Genomic DNA, 27,219 nt, shown 5'->3' with positions numbered 1-27,219 from the left:
GGAGCAATGAAGGAGCGATGTCTTAACATCTTAACATGTTCCACTAGAAATAGCAAGGCTCAGGCAGGCCCTGTGCTGGCCAGGTAAAGCCCAGGTAAGACAAACCTCTCTGGGGAGTGCTGTGGGTAGGAATGACCTCCTGATGGAGCTGGGCTGGGGGACACGCTCACGTTTGGCTGTCTCAGTTCTTACAGGTGATTCCACTGCTTTAACATCTGTTTAGGGTTCAGGTTAACCAGGCCCTGGGATGATGCTCCGGGGGAGCGCTGGGGCAGACCTTGGCAGGCGGTGGGGTGGTCCCGGGGGAGATGCAGCCTTGGGGAAGGGCAGGAAGAGGCCGAGGGCGCAAGGCAGGGGGATGAACCGCAGCCCGGTGCCTCCAGCAGCCCCGGGGTCGGCCGGGTCGATCGCCAGCCTGCTGCCACCGACACGTGGGTACCAGCACCCGTGGGTGCCACAAACCCACGCCTCGCCAGCCACTCAGAGGGCGATATTCAAATCACTGCTCGGTGGCAGCCAATGAGAGGGGAAGGGGTGGGGCCTGGCCCCCCACCGTCCCCACGGCGAGCTTCATTGAGGGGGGAGCTCGGCGGGCGGCGAGGTGCTGGGAGCCATAGGGAAGCTGAGGTACTGGGGGCACTGGGAGGCACTGGGAGCATTCAGCATGACTGGCTCCACGCATGCATGCCAGAGACCCTGGGGATCACAGTATTACCCTGGCAGTAGACCCCAAAGGATGGGGGGAGCAAAGATTTGCCCATCAGGCAATGGGGTGCTATGGGCTCCAACTAGAGGTGATGCTCCATGGGCACGGGTGGGCAGCAGTGTTGGTGTGTTTCATACTGCATCCCTGGCAGGTGAGGGTTTATGCTCCTGTCCAGTATTTTGTGTGAATGAGTCAAGAAAACATGCCCCCATATGAGAAGGGAGGCTGCAAGGTTGGCAGTAGTGTCAGTTGTGGTACCTCAAATGAGTGCACTGAAAACAAAATAATATAACTTGGTTTTGGCATCGACAGTTGGCCCTGGTTGTTTTGGGGATCACTCGTCAACTCGACCAGCTGCTCTGACTCAAGTGTTCTTGTTTAGAGGAGCAGTGGCATGCTCACATCAGGGATGCTGGACTCATCCCACACTGACTTCCTGTCCTGTTAGTGGATCCTCCGGACAAATTAAACAGAGCCCTCCCAGCACAGATCAGATCCTCAAATCCAAGGACTTGCTCTGTGCGACGGAGGAGGTGATGGTGGGCAGGGTGCATGTGAAAAGCCAAGACAGAAGTGTGGAGCCTAGCTGTTGGGCTTGTTGCCCTTCACAGCTTTGTGACTGACTGTCCTACAGGTCTCAGAAATTTTAGTGGGATCAGCAAGTTTAGGAAGAGTCTCATGGGTTTCCAAATTTCCTAAGTGGCTTATAGCTGTCGCTCTATGAGAAGCATAGTCAAGAGGAAAGTTTTCCTTTTTGTGCCTCTTAAGAGAGCTTGAAGGAAGAAAACTTCCATCGAACAAAATAGGACATGGGCATCATTTCCTCTGTTCACAGGGACTCCCAAAATGTAGGTGTCAGCAGTCATTTGAGGGTGCAGTGCATTGCCCCCTTTTAAAAGAGGTCCCTGCTGGAGCATACAATTTTATTATCTGTAATTATATGGATCATACTGATCATTTTGCACCTGGATACCCTTCAATTACAGTATTGCCAGCTGAGAGCAGTAAACTTCAGCCTGGGAAGAACATTCCTGCTTCCACAGGAGCTGAAGGCTGGGGGACCCTAAGCTCTGGTCTTCTGCCGCTGTTCCTTCCTCTTTTTCCTCCTGGCTGCCCCCTGCCAGCAGCCCAGCAGCCAAAGGTCTTCACCCTTGCTATGGATGATGTCTGGTTCAGTCAATGACGTGCCTTGCATGAACTTTGAAGCCAACATATTTGCAAAGAGCCTGTGCCAGCACTGTTTCCGAGCTGCAGGGGCTCACCAGCACGCTGTCCAGGTGAGCTCCTCCATCCCATGTGGAGGCTATGAATACTTCATTAAGGACCCTTTTGTTCTAGGCTGGGATTTCACATGCCTCCCAGGTATGGGAATCCCTGCCCAGGCCAGAGCTGGGAGCCACCTTAGCAGGAAAGGGCTGGGCACTGGGTGTTATAGATGCTGGAAGGAAAAGCAGGGGTGTTGCAGATGGCAAAGCTACAAGGGGGAAGGAGGGACTGGAAGAGCTGGGACCCATCCTGGATTAACCTCTGCTTGATGCCTGCTGACGTTTATGGCTTACCTCACCTGGAATATGGTCCTGGTGGATGGCCCTGTGGCCCTGGATGTCAACTTAGGGCCAGGGCTGAGTCCCTGGAGCAGCTGCAGTGAGCTGTTCCTGGAAGGTAAGGCAGGAGGGGGATAAACCTCATGAGTCTTTGGGCTCTGGATACCTTGATCCAACGTGGTACTGCAACACAGGGCTGGCTGCACAAGCCACTTGGCTGCTTCTGACCAGGCGACAGCCGGTTTCATGTTCATGAAGGGTTTCGTGTTGTTCGCTGTCCTCCAGGAGCAACTGGCCTGGGATGATTAAATAGTAATGAGCTTTCCTCTCCTTTTCTTGCCCTCTCCTTCTCTCCCCCTGGCCCTGGGCCCTCTAAGGTTACCTCAGCCTTTTGCCCGTGATCTGCCCAGAGCTGTCGCCTCTGAGCGAATCCCAGTGCAGTTGAGATGCTGGAGGGAAGGCAACACAGACAGCCAGCTCCCTGGAGCATCCCCCACTGCTGCTGATAAGCCCTGCAGGTAACAGGGCTGGGGAGGATACTGAGATACCCACAAGCGCAGAGAGCGGCTGGGGCTATAGCCTTCACTGCAAAACCTCCTTCCCTCTTTGCTCTGTCACCTCTCCCTGGGCTATCTGGGTGGAGAGGGAGAGTAGCTGTCAGCAGCATCAGCACTGACGGGGGGAGCAGTTTCACTGAGTCCTCATTCACACGCGCTGTCTCTGGGATGCCTGGAGCATTCAGCATCAAATAGGAGTGTGCTGGGCCACCTGAAGCAGGAGAAAAACCTCAGCGGAGGGCTGAGAGAGGCATCAAGAGCCCCAGAGACCAGGCTGCTCTTGGAGGAGGTGGAAGAAGCAGCCTTATCCAAAGGGCAGCCTTCCTTCTCATCCTCAACACGCCGACGGCACCATTGCACCCCCTTCTTCCTCACAGGAGCATGGCGTGGAAGTGGCTGGACACGATGCCAGCAGCAACGCGGACCCAGGTGGGCCCTGGGATGGTCTCCATATCTTAGCCCCGCAGTGCGAGGTATACGTGTGCGTGAGCCCCGTGGAGGGGACGGAGCGGTGAGTACCAGCCGGGAGCTCCCTCAGTGGGAAGAACGGAGGACGGGGAGTGGGAAGCCAAGCAAAGGAAATCAGATGCCTTCTCCCTGACCCTCTGCACACCCATGCCTGAGAACAAGGGCTGAGCAACCCCCACCATACCCTCTGACTCTCCCAGGAGAGGTCAGGAGGCCACCGAAAGTCTCCTTCCTCCTCACTGCCTCTAGAGCAAAGCTGGTGGTGCCAGGATGGGCTCTGCCAGCGTCTGCCCATTCAGTAGAGACAGAGACAGTGTGGCTTGGGCTGTTGGCACTGCCACCCATCCGTGAGCTGTGCCGACCACCAGCTGTCCTCTCTCCCTGCCCCACAGCTGGCACGAGAGCAGGGGATATCCCCCGCTCAGCCCCGGAGCTGAGGGTGAGCACAGAGAAACCAGCACTGACCCCAGCGCCTGCGCCCAAGCCAACTCCGCGCTTGCCAGGGTGAGATGGGGATCTCTCGTGGTGTGGGTTATTTTGGTCTCTTCAGTCCCCTCAGCCCTTCAATGCCTCTTCTGTGGGGCACATTCAGAAGGTCCTGAGATGCAAGGGGGGATCAGTCTTCCCCTAAAGAGCATGAGAGTCGCTCTTTGATTCCCCCAAGCAGACTTCCCTATGTTGTTTCTTGGCATGCCCGTTGATGCTGGGCTGGGGTCACCTTATGCTCATCCGGCTCCTCTCCTGGTTTCTTTTTACCAGCAGCTTTGAGCTGAGCGGGCTGTAACTTCTCATATACACGCTCACCTCCTTCCAGCCCCCAAAAGCTACTAGTCCCCATAGCAGAGATCTGCCCTATCTTGTCTCCCAGGACGGGGAAATGACCTGGTTGTGGGACAACACTATGGGATCAGGCAAACGGGACATGATGAGCTACGTGGGCCATAAGGAGGAGGTGCGATCACGAGCCCTGCAGGCAGACAGACCCAGGTGGGCTCAGCCCATTCCCTCTGGATCCTGGGTGAGAACCGAGGCGCAGGGCTTTAGGAAAGAAATCTGCCCTCTGAAAGCAGGTACACTTGGTTTGCTCCTGTGTGAGACCCTACTTCTCATTTGCTTTCCACCTGGAGGTCTCTGAAGTTCACAGCAGATCTCTTAGATTTAGCAGCTCTTTACTAGTTCTGGTCCCAGAAGGTTCAAGACCTCCATGGGCACCATGTAAAGAGATGAGGCCCAGAGTCCATGAGATGCCATCTCTGACCAGGAACCATGGGTCTCCCGAGTGCTCTCTGTCTGCATGATTTGGTGTGCCCTCAGCTTGCAGTGCTGTGTCCCAGCACTCCCACCCTTCCTGGAGGGAGTCTGGGTTCTATCTCTGCCCTCCTGGACTGTTTCTAGCTCTCCTCCGAAGACCTGCTTTGCCGTGGACGTGGTGGCACCCCGTGTTGCTCATGCTTCCCCCAGTAACGGCCTTCTCCCCGTCCCAGAGTGCCGTCCCACCAGCCAGAAGCCTGAGGAGAGCTGGCCGAAGCACCAGAAAGCCGACCCTCCGTGGCCATCCACCCCTCCACGTGCTACCACCGGCTCCTCCCGCAGTGACCCGTTGGGTGGCAGTGGGCGCCTTGCTGGCTCCCAGGTGTGGGAGCCCCGCGGGCAGCCTGGCAGCAGGGGCACGGAGGGGCGGCACGGGCTGGACAGGCAGGAGTACACGGTGCTGGCCAACCTGCCCAAGCGCCTAAGCCAGCGAGATGCTGTCGACCGCTGTGGCTCCCGCATGCTCAGCCCCGGCCGGGTGGAGGTGGAGAGGATGTTTGGCTGCGAACGCAGGTAAGAAGCAATGGGACTCCACAGTGGGGCCCCTCTTCTATGCTGTCGGGGTGCCCCACCTCTGAGTTGCTGTGTCTCAGGTAGAGAGCAGGGGTAGATGGCAGAGCTCAGCTTTCAGCTGTGCTTGAATATCCCTTAAAGCAAGGGTTGGGTTTAGGCTCAGTGCCTCCCAACCTGAGGAGCTTCCCAGTTGCAGCACACCAAATTGCAGCTGAATCCATTGGAAAGGTGGAGCAAAGCTGCACAGCCCTCCCTCCTCCTCCTCACATCCAAGTCCTGGAAGCTGCAGGATGTGCTGCAAGCCATAAAAAGGGTGAAGAAAAGAGGTGGTCCCCACTCCCAGCATCAGTTTGCTCCCCAGGGATCCAGGGTCCACTGTAGGAGCTGTTCAGGGGAGGACAGGGGATGCTAAGTGGTACTCAGTGATTGTTAAGTCTTGACTGTAATAGTGAGAGTGGCTCCATCATTGGTGGCACAGGGTGGAAGGGGACGTAAATGGGGACTGGGAAAGTATCCTTGGCTAGATGGAGGGAAGCTTAAGGAATAGTGTGAAGAAGACATGGGCGAGGCAGCAGGACATGAAAGCTGGGACGGTTGAAGCGATGGGGACAGGGAGAGGCTCTGGGGCAGGTGGAGGTCTGTGGGGTCAGGCTTATATGGAGCAGGGGCTGTGGCTCTGAGCTGAGCCTGGATAAACTGTGTGTGCTCATAGGAAATCAGAGACCCTGGAGGCCTTCCAGGCCCTGGAGGAGGGTCGTGTGGACCGGCTCGATGGCAAGACCCCCGTGCCACCCAGCAAAGGCCGCCTAGCTCGGAGGCAGTCCAGCCCCAGCCTGCCCAGGGAGGTGAGTCTTGGCTGTGTGGTGGGACCCCATCCCAACTCCTGCTTTTCCCTGCCACATTCTCCTCTCCTTCTGCCACATTCTGCTTCTCTCTCCCATTTCCCTGCTCTCCCCTCTATTCCCAGCCCTCCCTCTGCCGTGGACTGAGACTCCTGGCTCTTAAATGGCAGCAGCCCTTTCACCCTTTGGGTGCTAGATGTTTCTCTTCAGTACAGGCTGGCTCCATGCATAGAGATGCAGGCGCTGTCTAAGGAATAATTTAACCAAACCATCTCCTATCCCTAATCTTGTCCTGTTCTTCAGGGCCAGCGGCTCTCATGGCACCTTGAGCAGCGCAGCAGAGACCCCAAGGAGCCCCTGCGCTCCTCCAGCCCAGCTCGGCACACTGAGAAGGCCAGCAGGAGCCGTGGAGACCGCCCGCACCCTGCCAGTGCCGGATGGCTGTTGGACAGAGGCAATCGGAGCCCACCCTCCACAAGCCCGGCACGACGGTCCGTGAGTCCCACAAGTGCTCCACAAGCCCGGCTCCGAGCACCTGTGAGCCCTCCCTGGCGCTCAGAGAAGAACTGGAGGAGCCGAGAGGAGCCTGTACGTGCCCCCAGCTCAGAGAGGGGCCGAGCTGCCTGGCTTGGGGGGAGTACAGGGCAAGCACCAGAGAGGAAGAGCCGAGGGGACTCGCTGCATCCCGCGGGCCTTGGGAAAGCCTTGGATAACAGCAGGCTGAGTCGGGCAGGGCCACCACCGCGGTCCCTCAGCCCTGGCAGACATACGGAGAGCACATGGAGAAGCCAAAAGGAGATCACCCCTCCAGTGCGGGTAGCAGAGAGGCAACGGGGGAGGCCAGGGGAGCTGCTGCAGCTCCGGGCGCCTGGGAAGGCATCAGAATGTGGCTGGCAGAGCCTCCGGGAAAAGCTGCCAGCCTCCCACCCTGGGAAGGGCACCGGCAGTGATTGGAAAGGCCAAGGCAAGCCCTTGCGCCCTGTGAGCCCAACACGAGCACTGGAGCAGGACTGGAGGGGTCGGGGGGATGCCCACCAAGCACAGGCATGGCAGAAGGACTGGAAGCGCCCAGAGAAGCCTGTGTGCCATTCGGACTTGATGCGCCAGCTGGAAAGGGACTGGAAAAGCCCTGCTAAATGTCCCGATGTAAAACTACGGCCAGACGACAGCTGGAAAAGGCCTGAGAGTCCAGCACAGCAGCTGGAGGATGACTGGAAAGGCCCTGAGCACACCCGAAACACAAACAACCCAGAGAAGCCATTGGAAAGCGACTGGGGGAACAAGAGGCTTCTCATTTACCATGTGAGTAGGGCAGAAGCCAAGGTGATGTGGACCCTGGCAGGAATAAAACTGGCAAGCACAGAGTGGGTGGGTCCCTTGGGTTGCAATTCTGTGCATCCCAGCTTCCCTGGATCTTCTGCTGCTCCAGGGGAGCCGAGCTGCCTACCTGGCACTGGGAAAAGGGAGGATGCTTCCCACCCTGGCCCACACTGGGAGGCTGCTGCTCAGATCTGGGCAAATGAGGCGAGGACTAACCCCCATGGCTTCAGCTCCTGCTTTCCTTCCCTCCAGCCCCAGCTGTGTGGAGGTGCCTTCCCACCACAAAGCAGCACCGGATCCTCAGGAAGCCTGCAGCACCGTTCATATGACAGTGAGAAGCACAACAAGGTAGGGGCTGGGACCTGGGAATGGAGGTAACTGCTGGCAGCATCTGGGTCTCCAGCACTTGATTTGAGCAGGCTTAGCGTGGTGCTGCCTTCCAGTGACATCTTGGGTACCAGCATCACTAATACCCTCCTTCTTTTTGTCCTTTGCCCAGTTCTCAAGTGGGGAAAAACAGGGGCACAGAGCCTTTTGTTTTTTTAAAGCCAGAGAGGGGCAAGCAGTAGAGCTGGGACTAAAACCTCAGGGTAGCTGCTTTCCTGCCCTTTGTTACTGCCTGGTGTTACGATGGTACTGAGGGTTTCATAGGGATGAAGCAGGCTTTAGTGGCATGAAAGAAGATACGGTCAATTGTGTTGGATTCCTGAGATACCAAAAATGGCACTAGAGCTGCTTTGGAGGTCTGCAGAAAGAGTGCTGGCAGCCCTTGGAGCTACCAGCCATGCCAGAGTCTCTTTGCCTTCGTCACCCCTCCATGTGCGTCAGTCGTCTTGGAGGAGATGTCCCCTGCTAGGCTTGTGCTTTATACAAGGACAAGCTGCAGCCAGGCAGGAGGCTGCCAAAGGTCTCTGAAACTCGAAACGGGTGACATTCCTTCCCTCACTTCGCTGTCCCAGGGCACAGAGGAGCCCGAGCCCTGAGCTCCCTCTGCACAACTGGGGCGGGTTCACCCCAGCTGTTCCAGGTTTCTTCAGCAGTGAGCTCTGGGCTGGGCACCTTTGCTTGCCTTGTGGCCAGAAGTGTCAACTCGGTGTAGAACCTGTCATTTTGTTATATACAGCCCCCTGCCCCTTTTCCTTTGGGACCCTCTCTCGCAATTCCCCATCCTGATGCCAGCCATAGATGTGCTTTGAGGAGCACCAAAGGCCCCCATGGACTTGCTACCACCTCTGCCAAGATTGCAAATCACTGCTTTAGGGGTTCTTGGGTGGGAGGTGAAACCGAGCCGCTTCAGGAGCGAAGGCGAGGACCCCTCTGTGCGCACACACACGACGGGACCGATGGAAATCCCTGCCTGGAAAGCAACAAGTAAATCCCTGCCTGAAAGAAACCCCTGTCTGGAGAAGGGCCGGGCTCCCGGCCGTCCCTTCCTGAAGCAGCAGCGGCTCAGCCCTGGACTTCGTGCTGGCGGGGCAGGAGAGGGGCGACGCTCAGCCCCAGCACCTACCCCGTCCCATTCTGTCCCGTCCCGTCCCGGAGCCGCTCCCCCTTTCCGTGCTCCTCGGCGGCCTCGCCCGCCCCGACGGCTCCATTGGCTGCAGGCGGCCGGGGCGGTGGCGGCGGCTGCCATTGGCGTGCCCGGGCCCTCCCAGGAAGTTTGGGGGGAGGAAAGAAAAGTTTTAGGGGTTGTTCTTTTTTTCTTTTTTTTTTTTTTTTCCTCTTCCTTTTCTTTCCTTTTTTTTTAAAGTAAAACAGGAGGGGAGGGGGGCGGGGGGAAGGCGGGCGGCGGAGCGGGCATGGTGGGGCCGTGGAAGCCGCCCGGCCGCTGAAGCCGCCCCGCCGCCCTGGCTGCCAGCGCCCGGCCCCGCCGCGACCCCGGCCCCGCCGCCGGCCGCGGAGCCCCCGCCATGACGGTGAGTCGGGACCGGCCCTCGGGGGTCGACGGGGGGGAGTTTCATCTGTTTCATCCACCCGGCCGCTGTCCTGCCCCTCGGGTGGGAAGGGGCTGTCAGCTTCCAGGGCACCGCTGCTCCCCCGGGGCACTCGAAGCTGCGGCCGAGGCTCGGTGCCTCCTCGCCTGCCCCATGCAGGGTTCCACTCGGTAGAGTCGCTCCGTTAGCGGCGGGCACCCCCCCCCCGCCCCAGCGGCACGGACATCGGTAACATTGCGTGTAAGCAGTGGGCTGGGCTGAGGCCTGCCGAGCTCACCGCACCGATGACCGCAGTGGGGTGTGAAATCCGCGTCCCCCCTTCCGGCACGGGGTGCTCCTGCTCCCTATGGGAACCAGATGTGGTTTTGGGGCAGGGAGCATCCCTCCCCTGGGGCGAGCCTTCCTCCGTGCGGATGTCTTCCACGCCGGGAGGAAGGCTGTTGAGCAGGGTCATGGAGGTGACAGGCTGGGCCCTGCCCGCCGGCGTTTTGCATGGGAGCTTTGGGAATGGAAGAGCCTGTTGCCCATGTGCTTTTGGAGCATGCATAGAGCTGCATGTGTGCTCCAGCCGGGGGGTGGTTCTGCTCCCACTAAACTGAGCTGAGCAGTTTCGATTTGTGTTCTTGGCCTGGGGCCTGTGCCTCGTGGAGCGGGTTCCCTTTTTGGAGGAGAGGAGACATTGTGCTTGCTGGAAGGACGAAAGCCCATTGCACACTCCTGGATGTGAGAGGAAGTGGTGCTCCAGCACCCGAGGTCCTGAGGAGCCTTTGGGAGTGGGAAGAGCAGGAGGCACAGTGGTGGCAGTGGTGACCATCCCATCAGTCCCGCTGGGCACGGAGCTTTCTCAGCCTGCCGCAGCCTCTCCTCCACTTCTCCATCCTGGCGCCTCTGTACCACCCAGGAGCCATTCTTTTGCTCCCATCCCCTTTCCTTCTTTGGTGTTTACATTCTTGAGATACTTGCAGCCTGTTATCACCTCGCCTGTAGCCCTTCTTCACCAAAAGCAGGCAGCTGCCTCTCCTTAACCTGCTGTTGTAAGGCAGTCCTGCCAGGCATCACTTATGTCCCAGCTGCTTGGCACCCCCTCCAGTGCCTCTACCTGGCTATCTGCAGGGCTGAACGTACATGGAACTCTGGTGGGAATGCATACAACTAGGCAAAATTGCTGCTGCCACCTCCCAAGGTGAAGCCTCACCATCCACAGCCCCGAACTGCACTGCAGGGCCATGCATTTTGCCGGGGGTGCATCCTGCTGCATTCTTGCATCTCCGGATCTCTCCCAGCGGTTCGGCTTTCCTGGATGTTTCCTCCTTCCACTGCCAGGCCATTTCCTCTGGTTCAGTTTGAACTCTGCTGTCTTTTCTGCTGATACTTAGAGCTCTTTATGCCAGAGAAGAAGCTGGATTTGGTTGTGAAGAGGGGGAGAAAAGTGGCACCTTTTACATCAGCTGATGTCTCGTACCAGCCCTGCTATGACAAGAATAGTTCAAAGCCAATTCCAGAGCTGTGGCCCCGTGTCTGGGGGTGGCAGGGAAAACAATAGCCCTGTGCAATTTACCCACTTGGGGGAAGCCTTCTGGGGGGCAAGGAGGGGATAGATCTTTTGTCCCCAGCACTGCATCAGGGGCAGGGATTCTATCAGTACTTCGTGCTGTTTTTCCCTTCAACGTACATCTCATTAATGTTCATTATTTTGGCACCTAATGCTTTGGGATTGTAAATCCTCAGTAAGATGAGACCCAGCTGATCCATACAACAGCCCCAGGCAGGGCTCCTTTCACTCTCTCTCTCCTTATATTGTTATTCCACCTTCACGGAGCCTGCCTGGCTCTCTCCTGCCCAGCGCACGTGTGTCCCAGGAGATGGGGGGAGGCTGTGCTTTGACGTTTCGCCTCCTTTCCTTCCCTCCCGCCGCTCCCAGTTTGGAGCCGGAGCTGAAGTCACTGGATTGGAAGGGATAACGGGAAAAAGGGTGGAGCTGCTGCTGCCACGGAGAAAGAATTAAGTTTCGGGGCGCTTCTTCAGGGAGGCAGCAGCAGGGCCAGAGGGACGTCCGGGTCCATGAGGATGGGGATGCACGCGTCCCCCTCGTCACCCAGCCACCAGCAGTGCCTGTCGCCTCATCGGGAGGTGAGGTGTGAGAGCTTCCCGTGCCCTTTTGCTCCGGTTTTCTTCCCTTCCCAGGCTCCTGGGGCTGCAGTCGGACACTTCTGGCCAGGCCTGAAGCTGTAGCAGCCAGTGGCCCTCCCGTTGGTGGACCTCTCCATGCTTGCTTGACCCAATAGCTGGAGCACTGGGGTGGACCAGTGTGTACTCGGCTCTTGCTTCCCCGTAGCCTTGGGTGTAACCCGAGGGAGATGAAAGGAGGGGAGCAGGGAGCTGGGCATGTGGGTAGCCGTGGCTGGCCACTGGGCTCCTTTGGAGGCAGTGGAGTGGCCATCAGCTTCCCAACCCACCCCTTCTTCCCAGCTCGGTCTCGGGTGGTAGTTGATGGCTTCCCCAGGGCTGGCAAGTCTGATGCAGAGGGTTGGGAGGTCCAGCTCTGGCACTGTCCCCTCTCCGGCACCGTCCCTGCCTTGTCTGGCTGCAGAAGAAGGGGCAGATCTGCAGGCTCTGGCGTCTCAGGGAGGAGAGGCGTTGGGCTGAATTATTTGGTGGTGCAACTTCTCCCAAGCCAGCAGGGTTGGGAGGAGGGACCGGCTCGAGCCTGTTTGGCTGAGGGCAAAGCCAGGGAGAGCAGTTCCCCTGAGTCAGCTCTCTGGTGCTCCACCTTGGGAAGGAGATAAACTGGTTGGGATGCCGCACCGGTGGCGTGAGGTTAGGAGGAAGCAGGGAAGGGGGGAAGCTTCTTTCTAGCACGAGGTGATCTGGGTGATACTCTGCTCATTCTCATCTTGAGTAGCTGTGGCAGAGGGCAGGCTATGCAGTGGGAGGGAAAAGAAAGCCGGATAAGAGAGGAGCCCCCAGCACCTTGGAGAGGATCAGGTGCTGGCTGTGACTCTGATTTCATCTCTACCCTGGGGCACGTCGTTTGAAGGGAACATGTTTTCACAGCTGTTGAATTGCGTCCCTGTACATTTGTGGTGAGAGTTGTTCTGTAGAGAGCTACTCGTGTCTTTATAATAGACAATTGGTGGTGAAGTTACCGGAGGGACGTGGCTCTGGGGCATGGATGGTCAGGGTTTGGACAAGGCGTGGCTGGCTCTTTGCCTCCATCTCCACAGCAAGCCCCATTGCTGGAGGTGGAGCACTCCCTCCTGCCCCCTCTCCTTGTCCCTGCCTCCCCCTCTCTGAACAAATACCTCTGGGGCACCTTGTGGAAACCTCCCTGCTGCATATTTTCCTTTAATTTTTTTTAAACCTCTTTCCTTATCTCCTGCTTCCTCTTATGGGAACGACTGCCTGCTGCTGGGAGCTAAACACAGTTCTGCTTCACTGCCGGGCCCTGCACCCCCATGAGTTTCCTAAAAGTGATGCCAGGCTGTTCCCGCAGTTGTTCTGCCACTGAGGATTTGCCTTCCACCCCCTGGCATGAAAAGCCTTTTTGTGGGTCAGTCCAAGACAGTAACCCTGTGTTTTTGTGTTTCCTCTCCAGCCAGATCTCCTCAACTTCAAGAAGGGATGGATGTCCATCCTGGACGAGCCAGGAGAGGTAAGCCCAAGAAGGCAGGAGTCTGCCTCTTCCCCAGCCTCTGCTGGTAGAAATTCCCCAGTGAGCAGCCGATTTCCTTCCCCCTTCACTCACTGAGGTTGCTCCTGGTGGGCAGGGCAGCAGGAAGCCTTTGGTGGGAGTGCTTTGCTCTGTGTGCAGGCACAGAGGTTCACATAGTGCCCGTCTCCCAGCTGAGGGGCACAAGGGGGAGCTGGAAGGGACACGGAGGAGGGGGAAGGGAAGGCTGAGAGGTCACAGCACAAAGTGTCCCTCCCTGTTCTTACACTTCCCTGATAACTGCCTATCCATTTCCCTCCTGTCTTTTCCCTTCCCTCCGCCTGCCCAATCCGCCTGCAGTGGAAGAAGCATTGGTTCGTGCTGACTGACTCTAGCCTGAGGTATTACCGGGACTCGAATGCGGAGGAGGTAAGCACAGCCAGCCTTTCCCCAGCCCTCTCTTCCTTCCTGACCAGCGGTGACAGGATCACAGCCCTGGAGAAGCAGCAGCATTATGCCACCCTGAAAGGTACCAGAGGTGGCGAGCTGCTCTTTGCCAAGGGATGACAAAGAGGATGGGTATCTGAAGGCGGCTGGTGAAGCCAGGGGGCTGTCAGTGGTGGGAGGTGAGAAGGGCTGGTCCTGTGGCTGAGCATCTCTGATGCTCTCCATCAGAGCTGCGGCTGCCCCTTGGTATGTGGGGAGCTGAGTCTATCTCTCAGGGACGTATGGAGCGAAGGCAGAGGGTGCCAGCAGGTGATGGGGTTTTCCAAGCTGGATTTGCACTGATGTCCCAGCCGGTGGCTGTGCTTGCAGGCTGATGACCTCGATGGAGAAATTGACCTCCGCTCCTGCACGGACGTGACAGAGTTTGCGGTGCAGCGCAACTATGGCTTCCAGATACACGTGAGTGTCTGGGACTGTGTGGATGCAGTGGCACCACGGACACCGGGTGGGAATGCGTGCTCCCTCCCTGTGCCCAGAGGCAAACTGTGCAAACCTTTTGCCGGGACAGGACCCTGGCAATGTGGGTGACAGTGCTCAGGGACTTGAGTGCTGCCTGCCTGCAAAGGGAGGAGGAGAAGGAGGCAGTGACTTTTGGAGGGCTGGCCAAAGGCTCTGCTGGAGGTGGCCCAGGAGCCAGGCTTAACACCCTGTGTTGTTTACTTGACCCATTGGCCAAGGCAGCTTCTGTGGAGCTGTGGGGAGGGAGTGGTGAGCACTGCAGATCTCGGAGTAGCTCTCTGACCGTACTCAGAGTAACAACCTGTACCCTGGATCCAGCCCCAGGACAATCCCGTCCTTGGCTACTTGCTGTAGCAGCAGGAGGTGGCTGCTAAGGCAGCACAAAAATGGTACTTCTGTGAGTGTGCAGGGCTGGGCATTTCCCTGTGGCCTGCTGCTGTACTGCTCCACCTGACCCGTACAGACTTGGGTGGCCTCTCTGACGCAGTCCACCATCTGTGAGAGTGGGTGCCTGGAGGTCTCAGGGAGTGAGTGGCAGCTGCCTGTTGACAGGGCCTCCATCGCCTCCCTTTTGCAGACGAAGGATGCTGTCTTCACCCTATCAGCAATGACTTCAGGCATCCGGCGCAACTGGATCGAGGCCCTGAGGAAGAATGTGCGCCCAGTCAGTGCTCCAGATGTTACCAAGTAAGAGCTGCCCCATGCTGCTTCTCTTCCCCTTCTTGCTGCCCCTTTCCCCTGGCAGGCAGGGACTAGGAATGTCCCTCTGGAAACTCGGCCGCCCTCAGTTCAGCCCCGCTCTCCACTGAACGTGGCCTGGATACATCAGCCTGACGGCTCCTGCTGTTGCACCCACTTTTGCCATTTCCCTGAGGGATGGATGCTACAGGGCCAACTTCATGCTTGGGGTGGGGTTTTGGCAGGATCTCCACCAGCATCCTTTCCCATGTGGTACCTGTCCTTCACTGGCTGCCGCTCTGGTTTCAGGCTCTCTGACTGCGATAAGGAAAACTTCCATAACTGTGTCCCCCAGAAGGGCTCGCTCCGGACGGAGGAGCAGCAGCGACTGGGCTCTAGCTCCGAGGGGAACTCAAAGGGCAGCCACTGGAAGGTAGATGGGCAGCGCCATGCCTTTGACTACGTGGAGCTGTCTCCCTTGCCGCAAGACCCCGGGAATCAGGGGTCCCCGCAGAGGACGAGAGGGAGCTTGAGGGTCTCTGACCGAGCTCCGAAGCACGAGGAGCTGGAGCGGGATCTGGCCGTCCGTTCGGAGGAGAGGCGGAAATGGTTTGAGGCCCCCGATGTCAGGGTCCCAAACAACGATGGGTCAGGGGGAGACTCTTCCCGCAAGGTGGGGGAGCTGGACCTCCCCACTGCCCCGCTTTCGGAGGACCAGCGAATCCGGCTGAACGAGGAGATAGAGAAGAAGTGGCTGGAGCTGGAACGCCTGCCCTTGAAGGACTCACGGCGGGTGCCCTTGACAGCGCTGCTGAACCAGAGCAAGGGGAGCCATGGAGACACCAACGAGGCACTGAAAAAGGAGGTAAGAGCATCCCTCTTCTCTGAAACTGGGATTCTTGTGACCTCTTGTTGCAGGCTCTGGCAGCCGGAGGCTCTGCAGAAGGGCAAGGCAGAGGTGCAGGGAGATGTTTATTCTTTCTGGCTCCATTTGCCACCCTGCAAGTGCATGGGAGATTTTGCAACCGGGTAATGTGGGACTGGAGACCTGCTCTTGCATGCCTATAGAGGCCATGTTTTGCCCTAGGAAGTTAGTTGGTGGCACTGCTTGTGTGGAGTCTGCCTTTCCCGGGGGTACATCTGCAGCCTCTCTTCTCTGCCTGTTCCCAAGCCTGCAAGCACTTTGAAAGGAGACATACACTTCTCTGGCGTCCCAGCTACACGAGTAGCACTGGTTTCCTTCAGCACAGATCCACCTTTGGAAGCTGGGATGTCTTCTCTCCTCTTTGTTAGCACTTACCAGGCTGGGGCTGGCTTTCCCAGTTTGGTCCCTTCGCAGGCTGTTCTTCCTGTGAGAAGCAGGCATCTCCATTGACCATGCGTGGTCATTCCCATCCCTCAGCCAAGGGTTTGGATGCAGCATGTTGGTTGGGCCATGGCTGAGCATCTTTCTCCCCTCCCTGGCGCACAGATCCAGTCACTGCGGGCACAGCTGGAATCCTGCCGGGCCCGGAATGAGAGCCTTCGGGAGGCAGTGAAATCCCAGGGAGAAGGCCATGTGCCCCGGGGGTACATCTCACAGGTGAGCATGGCACTGAACACAGGACCCTGGGGTTGCTTCCAGTCCCAAACTGGGAAATGCTGCCACTCAGCTCATTGCTGAGCAGGTATTGCTAATCATTGGGTTGCCATGGTGACCCTAACTGGGCCCACTTGTAATCAATGTTAATTACATAAAGGCTGCTGTGTATTGCCTGGCCTTAAAGGGGACAGTATGAACAGGGAGGAGAAGAGTTAGGGGGCAGTTACAGGATCTAGATATAAGGAAGAAGTTCTTTACTGTGAGGGTGCTGAGGCACTGGAACAGGCTGCCCAGAGAAGTGATAAATGGGATTCCTGGCAGTGTTCAAGGCCAGGTTGGACAGAGCCTTGGGTGACATGGTCTAGTGTGAGGGGTCCCTGCCCATGGCAGGGGGTTGGAACTGGATGATCTTAAGGTCCTTTCCAACCCAAACCATTCTGTGATTCTATGATCTGTGCCCCGCATTGTGCATGGGTAGGATACTGGCCTGGGCTGGATGGCTGAGCTGCACCCCGCTCAGGAGTGGGTCCTCAGCTTTCTGCCAATCCACCTGCATGTTTGCAGCTTCCCACATGTGGTTCTGGCTAGCAGGGGTTCCCAAATCCCTTGTTAAAAGCAGCCCAGCAGGCCCTGGGGAGCTCCCATCCTTGCCGGAGCCCTGAAGGTCACTTTGACAGCGCAGCCTGTTGGATCGCCGGGACGGCACGTGGGAAAGCCGGCAAAGCAGAGTTTACTCACGCTTCAGCCTCTCGTTTCCCTTTGTTTGTTTATTCCCCGCTCTGTGGACTCATCCAAAGCAAACAGGGTCACATCCCGCAGGGTTTCCTGGGGGGAGGCTGCCGTTCCACTATGCCGTGGCCATTTCAGGATGTGCCCTACGTGTTGAAAGCTACTGGGGGATGGAAGGAAATTCGGGCTGGCGAAGCCTGTTGAGTGCGTTGGCTGTACCCAGTCCAGATAAAGAAACCCACAGATCCTGTGGTGACGAGCCCAGCCACTTCCCAGGGGCTCTGTCATCTTGATTTAATATTTACAGCTCGCAGGCCTCTTTATGGTGAAAAAAGGGCAAAAGCAGTGGGGAGGAATTGCACCTTATCTCCCTAATAACTCGGCTTAAAAGACCCGCTTTTCACATCTGAGGCCAAACTTGGCCTTTCTGCAAAGCGCTTGTTCTCCCTTAGTCTGCCGAGGTTTGCAGCCCGGCTGTGGACAGATAACCAGATTGACCCCTTGCCTTTTTCCTCTCCTTTGGCCGATATGTGAAGCTTCCCAGCTTCCTTTGCCTCAGTAGGGAGGAGTAGCCAGCAAGGACTTGCGTTCCCTCACTGTGTCACTGTGCCCTTTGTATCAGCCTTAGCCTTAGTACTGGGGGAAGGAATGGGATGGCAAGGGGCTGTTGGGGGACGCGATGGCTTCCTGGGTCTCTGCTGGTGTCTTAAGAGTCCCTGGCTTTTAAAAATACTCTGGCGTGGTTTGGTGGTGAACAAACACTTCCTGTGGGGCTTGGGGAAGTGCTGCCAGTCTGAAGGGAGAGCAGAGGCACAGCTCTGAAGTGGGAACCACGTTGTTGTGCTAACACCAGTTAACCACAGTGCTCAGCACTGAAAGAACATGGGACACCCCTGGTCTCAAGGGCCATCAGAGAGCAGATGGAGCTGGGTGAGGAGGATCCCTAACCATTAGGCTTTGGGGAGGGCTCTTTGCCAGCCTCTGCCCAGCCACAGGGCAGTGCAGGGTGTCGCTTTTCAGAAGAGGCTCAATTTTCATTGATTCTGGGGGATGCTGCTTCATTTGAAAGGCAGATACTGAGATGCAGTTCCCACTGTTGATGTCCTCCAGCCAGTCAGTCACTGGTGTGTCAGGCATGTTATTCCCAGCTCTTGTCCCAAGAGGGATGCTCCTGTCTTGCTGCTATGAGCAAGAGGAACATTTCTTCCCCTGCAAACCTCAGCCCAGCCAGGTGCCTGTCCTGGCCCCATCCCTTCCTCCTGGTCCCTCACCCCTCCTTTCCCTGGCATGGCAGGAGGCCTGTGAGCGCAGCCTGGCTGCCATGGAGTCATCCCACCAACAAGTGATGGAGGAGCTCCAGCGGCACCACCAGCGGGAGCTGGAGCGGCTGCGGCAGGAGAAGGAGCGGCTCCTGGCAGAGGAGGCAGCAGCGACAGCAGCAGGTAGTAGTGAACACCAAGCTGTGCCCCCACTGCTCCCAGATGTCTCTTGCCAGTCTCAGTCATCTGGAGCCACACGGATGACCCTGCTGGTGTGAGGCTGATGCTCCTTGGAGCATGAGCATGGTGCTCCTCGGCCCTGTGCTGTGTGGGGGGATTGTTTGGGCTGGGGCAGGGATAATGGGATGGTAAAGATCCCCTGGGAAATGGGGTCTTGCCTCTGTGGATGGGTTGAAGAGGGCCAGCAGGTTCCTGTAGGTATGTGAAGGTGGCTTGGAGATCCCACGCTGCCCTATATTAGTCTCCTTGGCAGCATTTGTTGCACTGGGGTGATCCTGAGGACAGAAGGGACGGAGGGGGAATCTCCAAAGACAGGTCTGAGAGCCTGCGGCAGCAAGAGCTCAACCAGTTCCCTGGTGTGGTTTCCTCGGATGTGCTGGAGCTGACACAGCCTGACCCCCATCTCCTGTTGTCCCCCTCTGCAGCCATCGAGGCACTGAAGAAAGCCCACCGGGAGGAGATGAACAAGGAGCTGTGCAGGACGCGAAGCTTCCAGCAGTGCAGCTCGGTCTCAGATGCCCTCCAGAAGCAGCACCAGTAAGAAACCGTCTTCTCCCACTCCTCTTGCCTGATGCTGCCACCCTGTGCCAGTGTCACCTCACCCAATCTGCATCCATAGCCACCAGCTCCCTCCGCAGGGATGGTGGGTGCCCAGACTGCCAGGGCTGCTGGAGCTGTAGGACAGGGAGGTTTATCCCCTCCTTAGCTATTTTCCCTGCAGCACCTCTGTTTTCCCTACAGCTTATTCCCTCTATTTTCTTTATGGAAAGCTCCTCCGTTTCTTCTAGAAGCACTGCACTTGGGTGTGGGAGGTTGGGAACTGGTCCACAGAGATCCTTATTTTATGCCAATGACTGATGTGGGCAGGGGGGAAGGTGATGCTGGTGGCTAGGGCCTGGGAGGGTTATTATGGGCAGCGATGAACCAGCGCCTCTTTGGCAGGTTGGATGTGGAATCCCTGAAGCGGGAGCTGCAGGTGCTCTCTGAGCAGTATTCCCAAAAGTGCCTGGAAATTGGGGAGCTCACGCAGAAGGCAGAGGAAAGGGAGCAGACGCTGCAGCACTGTCAGCAAGAGGGGAAGGAGCTCCTCCGGAAAAACCAGGTAAGAGAAAGGCTTTCCCTGCCCGCAGTGACCATGGATCGTGTTCCTCCCTTGCACAGCACAGCCCCTCTGTTAAAACACCCCAATTTGTTCACATTTCTTCCCTTCTGAGATTTTATCATCAGAAAGAAAAAAAAAATACTAAGAGTTAGATGCTATGGATGGACTTAACTGTGCTGTTAAATACGGTGAGTGAATTCTGCTGGTTGTAGGTGCCACCATCACCTATGGGCAGGGGCTTGCAAGGACATCTCCAAGCTCGAGTAGGGCTGGCATGTGAAGGTGGAAGGATGAGGACAGCAGAGGGGCCTGTGCCATTGATGTCTCTTGGTTGTGCCTGCAGGAGCTACAGACCCGCCTCTCGGATGAGATCGGGAAGCTGCGAAGCTTCATTTCCTCACGGAACTCTGGGGACCGCTCTCCGAACAACAACGAGCGGAGCTCCTGCGAGCTGGAGGTACAAGGCCCACCCCTGGCTGCCCCGATACCTCCATTCCCACCCTGTGCCAGGGGTGTCCTCCTTGCAGTGGCTTTGGCTTGGAACGGGTGGGAGGGGGTTGCCGGATGGAGCAGGGGCCAGTGCAGGAAGCAGGTATGCAAGCTTCCCCTCCTCTGCTCTCTGGGGCTGCTCATGCCGTTTCCTGCCCCAGCCCTCCTGGCCCTTCCTTCCTTTTCCACCACTGCCCTTGCGACAAAGCCTTTTCGAGGTGTTGGCTCTTGAGTCACCTCGGGTTCTTCTCGCCTCTCCTCAACCCAGGTGCTGCTGCGGGTGAAGGAGAATGAGCTCCAGTACCTAAAGAAAGAGGTGCAGTGCCTCCGGGAGGAGCTGCAGATGATGCAAAAGGTTGGTGTTTTCAGGGAGCCATGGGGAAAGCAGCAGGAGAGGGGGGAGAGGGGAGCACTGGGGCTGTGTCTTAGCAGGATTTATCTGGGTTTGATGGGGTGCTCAGGCCGAATCCTCTGTGCTGCTCATCCCTGCTTGCTCCTGAGCACATAGCAGCCACGTGCTCCGAACAGTGCAGGCTGGTAGCAACTTACCTGATACAAGGGAAATGTCACTGTGACTTTACCGCTGGTTTCCCCAGATGTATGTACATATAAGCATGGACAAGCCAGGATCCCTTCTTTCCCAGGTGAAGCATGCCAACACTTCTGTTCCCCTAATTGTCCCTTCGCTGGATGGATGAGTTCCTTGGGCACCATTGCTGGGTGTGCTGCTCCCTCCACTGGCAGCAGCTCCTTCAAAGGCAATTTCAAAGACCCCTGCCAGAGGAGAACCTGAAAGAGGCTTTGAGATTCAGTGGTGCTGCTGCAGTCTGTAACTTTCTCACTTCAGCTTTTTGCCATATAAGTGGCTGGGACCAGCCCTTCCAGCAGCCTGCATCTCTAGTGGGGTTTATTTTTCCCATATGGCCTGCCCAAACACACACAAGCCATACTAAAACCCACATCAGCTCAGCCTGATGCTGCAGATCCCCACTGCTGTAGGACCAGTGACTGTCTTTCTCCCTGGCCCAGCGTTTCGGAAGTGCTATCTCCGTGCTCTTCTTCTGAATGGTTTCTGCGTGGCCCAGACTGGGATGGGCTTCAAACCCATCACCTCACCTGCTGGCCTTTCTCATGCTGGGCTTGCCTGGCTGCCCCCATGCCTAATACCAGCCCTAAAACCTGCTGCCCCCTCTCCGTCCCCTGTCAGGATAAGAGATTTGCCTCAGGGAAATACCAAGACGTCTATGCAGAGCTGAATCACATCAAGGTGCGCTCGGAGCGAGAGATTGAGCAGCTGAAGGAGCACCTGCGCCTGGCCATGGCTGCTCTGCAGGAGAAGGAGTCGCTGCGGAACAGCATCGGCGAGTAACGGTGAGCAATGGCGATGCAGTGACAGCCCCTGTGGGTGCGAGTCACTGTGATGGGGATGGAAGCTGAAGCTGCCAGTTCCTCCTACTCTACTCAGTGCTCAATCTTCAGGCTTCAACTTTTTCTTCTCTGCTGCTTGCATCCTCTCGTCCCATCCCTCCTGTTGTCCCTGACATTCTCCCAAGGTCCCCAGCCTCCTTCTCGCCATGCTGCTCTTGATGCTCCTGCAGCCAGCACCAGCGTGGTAGGAGGTGGGAGCCAGCCAGATGCTGGCCTTTGCCCCGTAGCTTGGGTGACAGCGTGGGGAAGGTTGTGTGCTGCCTGCGTAGGCGATGTGTCTGCTGCTTTTGTCTTTGAAGTGGTTCCCCTATCGCAGCATGGAAATTTGAGGTCTGCGTCAAAGCAGCCGTGACTTAGACCCAGCCCTTCTCCCACACTCACCTGCAGGCATCCCTGCTGCGTGAATGAAGGGATGAAGTGAAACAGTGTGACAGAATGAGGACATCCCGTTGTCCGGAGCGCTTCTGCTTCTTGCTCCAATGCTGTGGCCACTGGGATTTGGGTCACCCAGCTCTGTTTGCTGGTGGGTGCTGAGATGAGTGGGTCTGTAGCAGGGCACCAGACAGAGCAGAAAGGGCAGCGTTTCTGTGCTCAGTGGAGCCTTTCTAAACCATTTCTGCTTTTCTTTCTCTCCAGGTCTGCTCTTCATGTGTTTATCTCTTCTTGTTTTGTATTTGCTCCATTCCTCACTTGCGGGGAGGGGGAGGTTGAATCCCATCTGTTATCGCCTTGGCGAGGAATCCTACACACCCCCAACCTCCTTATTCCCCTCCCAAAGCTTTTATGATGAACCCCTTTTGCCTGCGTACCTGAGCACGTTGTTTGGACTGGCTCCTTACATGCACCTTCTTCAGGATTTTATATGTGAAAATTATATTTTATAGAGGATTTTTCCTCCCGGGAAGAAGGGGAAGAGGAGGGGGAAAACTTTTACTACATCACCAGCATTTTCTAATCTGAAAAAGAGAATCTGGTTGTCGCCCCTGCCCCAGCCCTACGCAGCCACCTTTGGCACATGCTCCCTCTGTTCCGAATGTCTCCACGGCCCCCAAGGGGGTGTATCCAAGGACCACACTCCCCCCCTGTGCCACCCCAGGGGGACCTTTGGAGAAGACCTGCAAGCCATAGGAGGGAGCCTCTGGGGCAGTCTGCCATGGATGCGCTTGCCGGGGACTGTGGAAAGAGGAGACCTTGGCAAGAGTCCGCATGATCGAGCTCTCTCCGTGACTGCCCTTTGGCTCCTTCGAGAACTCGAGCTGGCTGGAGCCTGGAGGCACGGGGCTTCTCCTGTGTGGGGAAGACGAGCTGTGAGGCTGCTACTGCACCCGCCAGAGCCAACGGCCCCTCAAGGTGGCAGCTGCTGCTGCTCTGCTGCACCCGTCAACTTTTAACTTAATAAAATCTTCCCCTTTCGCTGAGAAGAACGTGTTCCTGCAGGGGAAGGCTTCCCAAGCAGCCCTGACCCCCATGCTGGTGGTGGTGGGTCGTTTCTCCAGGTTCCCGTGTGGTTTTGGGACATCCTGACCTGTTGCTTCCCTCCCTCTGGATGTGGGGAGGGAGAGTCCTGCGGTGCTGTTATCCAGCTGTTTGCTTCACCTCCGGATTTGGGGGGAAATAATCTGTTTCACCACACTGCTAAGAAAATCCCACTTGGACCCTCTGCCCCAAGGAGTCTGGGCTGCATCAGTGAATGCAGTAATGGGGAGGGCAGATGGCACTGCAAGCTACAGGCAGGGTAAGCAGTATGTATAGATCCTGGGGGAGATCGGAGGGATCTCAGGTGCTTTCCTCCTCAGGTTTTCAGGTGTGATGCACATCGCTTTTTTTGTCAGGGTGGAGGACCTGGGGGTTACTGCTCCTCTTTCGGCCCCATTCCAATGTAAACGTGAGCTGTTGCTCTGCATAGAGGCTGTTGACAATTACAGAAGAGCCTTAACTGTGGGCTCATACCATGGCTGGAGGTGACATCTGAAGAAGTGAAGATGGTCAAGGAGGACCTTTGGATGGATGTGAAGGAAGGATGTCTTGGAAGGCTGGAGTACTGTGAGACGTGGGGAGGAGAGCAGGGTGTAAGGACACAATGGCAGCGCAATGAGGAGAGTTAGGGCAGCAGTGTGTGATAACGTCACCATGCACCGGTGGCCTCTGGGGCAGGGGATACAGGCAGATACAGACCCACTTCTCCATGGGCATGGCTGCAGTGGCTGCTTTCCCTACATATGGCAAGCTGCTTCATACCTCACAAATTCCGGTAAAACTGGGTTGCAGGCTTTAGTCACATGCATGAGGCCCTTGAGCAACCCAGTGGATGGATGGTGCAAGAGGTGAGGCACCGAGCTCAGCAGGCAGCTCCCCATTGCACCCGTGCAGAGCCAGGGCTTGCTCTTGCTGGTGCTTGGCCTCCTGCCTGGAAACCTGCCTACCCCTACACTGCCCAAGGTCCAGGGTTTTCCCTCTGCCCCCCAGCAGGACATGGCTGTTGCCATGGGATGGTGTGAGCATTCAGCACAGCGGGAGCTGAGATGGGAAGGAAGGCATGAAGTGATAGAGCAGCTCAGGGCAAATGCTTCCAGGCTGCAGGGCTTGGTCTCACCATGGGGGATTAGTAGGGAACAAGAAGGAAATGAAGTGGGGTACGGGGAACAGGGTTGCAGGCTGGTGTGTGTGTGCATCGGTTTTAGAACAAACAAACACTGACACTACAGTCTGCGTGGTCAAACCTGCTCCTTGGGGGGGGGGAACCCCCCAGAAATGGGGCACTGGGGGTGAGCATGGGGTGAATGCAGACTGCTGCTGTGCGCAGTTCTCGGCACGCTGCTCACCGGCTCCTTCCCCGAACGCTTCCCTATCTTGTGTTTGTTTGGGTTGGTTTGTTTGGGTGGTGGTTGTTGGGGGTTTTTTTCCCCCTTCCTGAGCAGGGGCTGCTGACCCCGATAAATGTGTCACGTCAGCACTGGCGAAATGTGCAGGCACCCGACATGTGTCCGAGATGAGCAGATCAGCACCAGCCGGCTAGGAGCATCCCGTCATCCCGGGGTGATGGTGCACCGACACCTCCCAAACCGGCGCCGTGCTAATCGGGCAGCCCAGGCCTCGCCTGTGTCGGGGTGATACAGTCACCCCGTCACCTCTGCATCGTTATCTGCTGGGTGCAGGGGAACTGGGTGTGGGGAGCATGGCAGGGAGGGAGATGACTGCAATGCCCGCGAGATGGACAGCAGAGCCCAAGAAAGCATCCCAAAGTGATGCCTCCACCCCATCAACCTGCTCACAGCCGTGATGTGGATGTGAGAAATGTCCCTCTGGCAAAGAGGAACCCCACAGCTCTGCAGCACCCTGGTTTGCATGAGAGCCAGCATCCCTACTCACATAAGGAGCTTGCCTTTTAGGACAGCTCATAAATCTTTCAAAACAGTGGTGATCGGTCCAGCAGCCAGAGGCAATGCCCCTTCGCCATTCATCCGTATAGAATCATAGAATGGTTTGGGTCGGAAAGGACCTTAAGAGCATCCAGTTCCATTCCCCATGGGCAGGGATGCCTCACACTAGACCGTGTCACCCAAAGGCTCTGTCTGACCTGGGCACGGTTAAAGCCAGCTCTGCTATTCATGGCGTCTGGGCTGAGTGGCTTCATGCTGGGCTGACCACGCTGCATTGCGCACTGGGGGCTCAGGGCAGAAGCTCTGGTGAGCACACTGGAAAATCAGCAAATCCCTCAGTTTTGCCACTAAAAAAAAAGCACTGAAGCTTGAACCTGAGTGTCAGCAAGGGCAAGTCCTAGTGCTGGGGCTTTTGAGCCTCTTTGGAAATAGAAAGCAGGTGAAATCAAGCATCAGAAGTGCCCCAGTGCACTCAAATGCCGGTGAACAGCTGTCCTGCCCCCACAAGGGGATCCATAGCACATCCACGGTGCACATGGTTTGACCATTTCAGATGAAATCCACAGCTGGAAGTGCATAAATCCCCGTGGGGTCTGGCTGAACACAGTGTGGAGAGCGAGAAGGTGAATGGGATCATGGAGAGGATTCATCTGGGCTCTATCCTGTGGGGTTTGTCAGAGAAGCAGGATTTCCCAATCCCTGCTAACTAATGCCAGAAACAGGAGGTACAGGAGGCTTGGAGCTGTCAGGTAGCTCTCCTCAAGGAGAAAAGGCGATTCAGGGGGTAATGCACCCCACCCTGTGCGTGGTGGCTGGCTCCTGTGGCCCAAAATGAAGGCACGAGCCCAAGCCAGGCATGGCAGCAGGGGTGTGCTGTGGGAATAGTGTTCCCTTCCAGATGAGCCCCCTTCGTGCTGCCTTAGCCCCACTTCCTAGAGGCAGCAGGGCTTGCATTGCCTGCAGCATCTGCATCCCATCTCCGGCCCCAGCATCCCACCAGGAGCCAGAAAACCTCTCGTGGTCCTGCCCAGTTCGTATTAAGGATGCATCGGTAAAACATGAGGGTTCCAGGGGTGCTCTCCAATACCAAGTGGGTTCCCCTTAGTGTACAAGGCCAGCAGCAGTCTAATGAGCTGTGACCAATGTGCACCTTCCCTCCAAGTTGCTTGGTGGCATGGGATCTTCCGCCGTATTTTGACTGGGCAAAAATTAGGGATGGAAGTGTTGGAAAGGGTCTGGATAAAAGGGATGAAAGGGATCTTCCCCCTATTTTGGCTGGGCAAATACTAGGGATGGAAGCATTGGAAAGGGTCTGGATGAAAGGGATGGAAGGGACTTTCCCCCTATTTTGACTGGGCAAAAATTAGGGATGGAAGTATTGGAAATGGTCTGTATGAAAGGGCTGAAAGGGATCTTCTCCCTATTTTGACTGGGCAAATACTAGGGATGGAAGTGTTGGAAAGGGTCTGGATGAAAGGGATGGAAAGGTTGTATCTCCCCCATGTACAGGGGAGAGGGTGTTTGCCCGCCGGCAGCGGCACCCACTGGAGGATGCTGAGCAGCCCTGTTGGACTGCAGGAGGTGCCCAGGTGATGGGCTGAGATTAGACCCCTAATTTTCAGCTGGCTAAAGTTAGGTAAAGCACATGCCCTCGAACCTCCCTGCCTCCCCCCCAGCTCCCCATCACTGTGCTGCCCTGATAATGGCATTGAAGGCTGGAGGCTCTGTGGTCAGCCCGCGGCGCTGTGCCAACCCCAGGGGCTCTGGGATGATGTTACCCCCCCCTCCTTGTCTACCCTCAGAGCCCGTCTTGTGACGGTTGAAAACTTGGATGCAAATAAAAGCAGATGGTGCCTTATCTGCATGCTCCTGGTTTGCCTACGTGCACACAGCCAGCGATGGCCGTTTATTCCTGGCGAGGAAAAATTAGAGGTCCTTCAGGCGGTCAAAGTGTTGTACAGAGGCCAACAGAGCCTGTGCCTATGCGGGGTGCAAAGTGATCTATTCGATATGTTTTAAGCACGAAAACACAACCCAAGGGGGTGGGAAGGCAGTTATTCCTCCCTGCAATTAGGAGCTCTTTGCTCCTAATAGAATCAGGTAGTTTGCCGGGGCTGCGAACCTTTCCTACTCTCCAAATGAAGAGGGCACATGAAAGAGCAGCACCAGGGAGGAAAGCACAAGAGGATGATGCCCTGACAGCCCTTCCACCGGCGGGACAGCATCAGGGGGCTTAGTGCCTCCTTCTGGGACAGGGGCACGCTGCACCGTCCCATAGCACCTCTGTATGTTAGGGAGAGTGCATCAAATTATTTCTATTTCCTAGTATTTCTACTTCTACTATTTCTATTTCTTCTATTTAGTGTCACAGGACCACACACTTTGTTTGAGTTGGAAAGGACCTTAAAGCTCACCCAGTTCCAACCCCCTGCCATGGGCAGAGACACCTTCCAGTAGACCAGGTTGCTCCAAGCCCCGTCCAACCTGGCCTTGAGCACTGCCAGGGATGGGGCAGCCACAGC

At 56.8% G+C, this 27,219-nt stretch overlaps 1 protein-coding gene across 7 annotated transcripts; it reads left to right on the top strand.

Moving 5' to 3' along the window:
• Positions 1-1,884: 1,884 nt before the first annotated feature.
• TRIOBP (TRIO and F-actin binding protein) lies at positions 1,885-22,741 on the top strand. 7 transcript variants are annotated; one of them, XM_065678684.1, is made up of 21 exons: positions 1,885-1,983; positions 3,185-3,318; positions 3,668-3,779; positions 4,144-4,345; positions 4,760-5,099; positions 5,812-5,944; positions 6,245-7,243; positions 7,514-7,609; positions 12,791-12,847; positions 13,205-13,273; positions 13,661-13,750; positions 14,388-14,497; positions 14,798-15,353; positions 15,960-16,070; positions 18,094-18,241; positions 18,724-18,835; positions 19,241-19,400; positions 19,744-19,857; positions 20,158-20,244; positions 21,097-21,260; positions 21,954-22,741. In XM_065678684.1, the coding sequence occupies exons 1-20, from the start codon at positions 1,900-1,902 to the stop codon at positions 21,256-21,258; spliced, it is 3,876 nt and encodes a 1,291-aa protein (XP_065534756.1). In that variant the 5' UTR covers positions 1,885-1,899; the 3' UTR covers positions 21,259-21,260; positions 21,954-22,741. The 7 variants fall into 7 exon arrangements, with proteins under 7 accessions (XP_065534756.1, XP_065534764.1, XP_065534771.1 ...); XM_065678692.1 differs by lacking the exon at positions 4,144-4,345 and having other exon boundaries at positions 4,684-5,099; XM_065678699.1 differs by lacking the exons at positions 3,668-3,779; positions 4,144-4,345 and having other exon boundaries at positions 4,671-5,099.
• The last annotated feature ends 4,478 nt before the right edge of the window (positions 22,742-27,219 follow it).

This window comes from Lathamus discolor, chromosome 1, assembly GCF_037157495.1.
Source record: "Lathamus discolor isolate bLatDis1 chromosome 1, bLatDis1.hap1, whole genome shotgun sequence".
NCBI lineage: Eukaryota > Metazoa > Chordata > Aves > Psittaciformes > Psittacidae > Lathamus > Lathamus discolor.
Note: the sequence above shows the minus strand (reverse complement) of the source record. Positions and strands in the feature narration are given on the sequence as shown.

Excerpts from the sequence above, each read along its gene's own strand:
- TRIOBP (XM_065678684.1), top strand. The coding sequence starts at position 1,900 with ATGAACTTTGAAGCCAACATATTTGCAAAGAGCCTGTGCCAGCACTGT. Across the intron at positions 3,780-4,143 it reads CCAACTCCGCGCTTGCCAGG|GACGGGGAAATGACCTGGTT; the intron begins GTGAGATGGGGA and ends CTTGTCTCCCAG. Across the intron at positions 5,945-6,244 it reads GCCCCAGCCTGCCCAGGGAG|GGCCAGCGGCTCTCATGGCA; the intron begins GTGAGTCTTGGC and ends CCTGTTCTTCAG.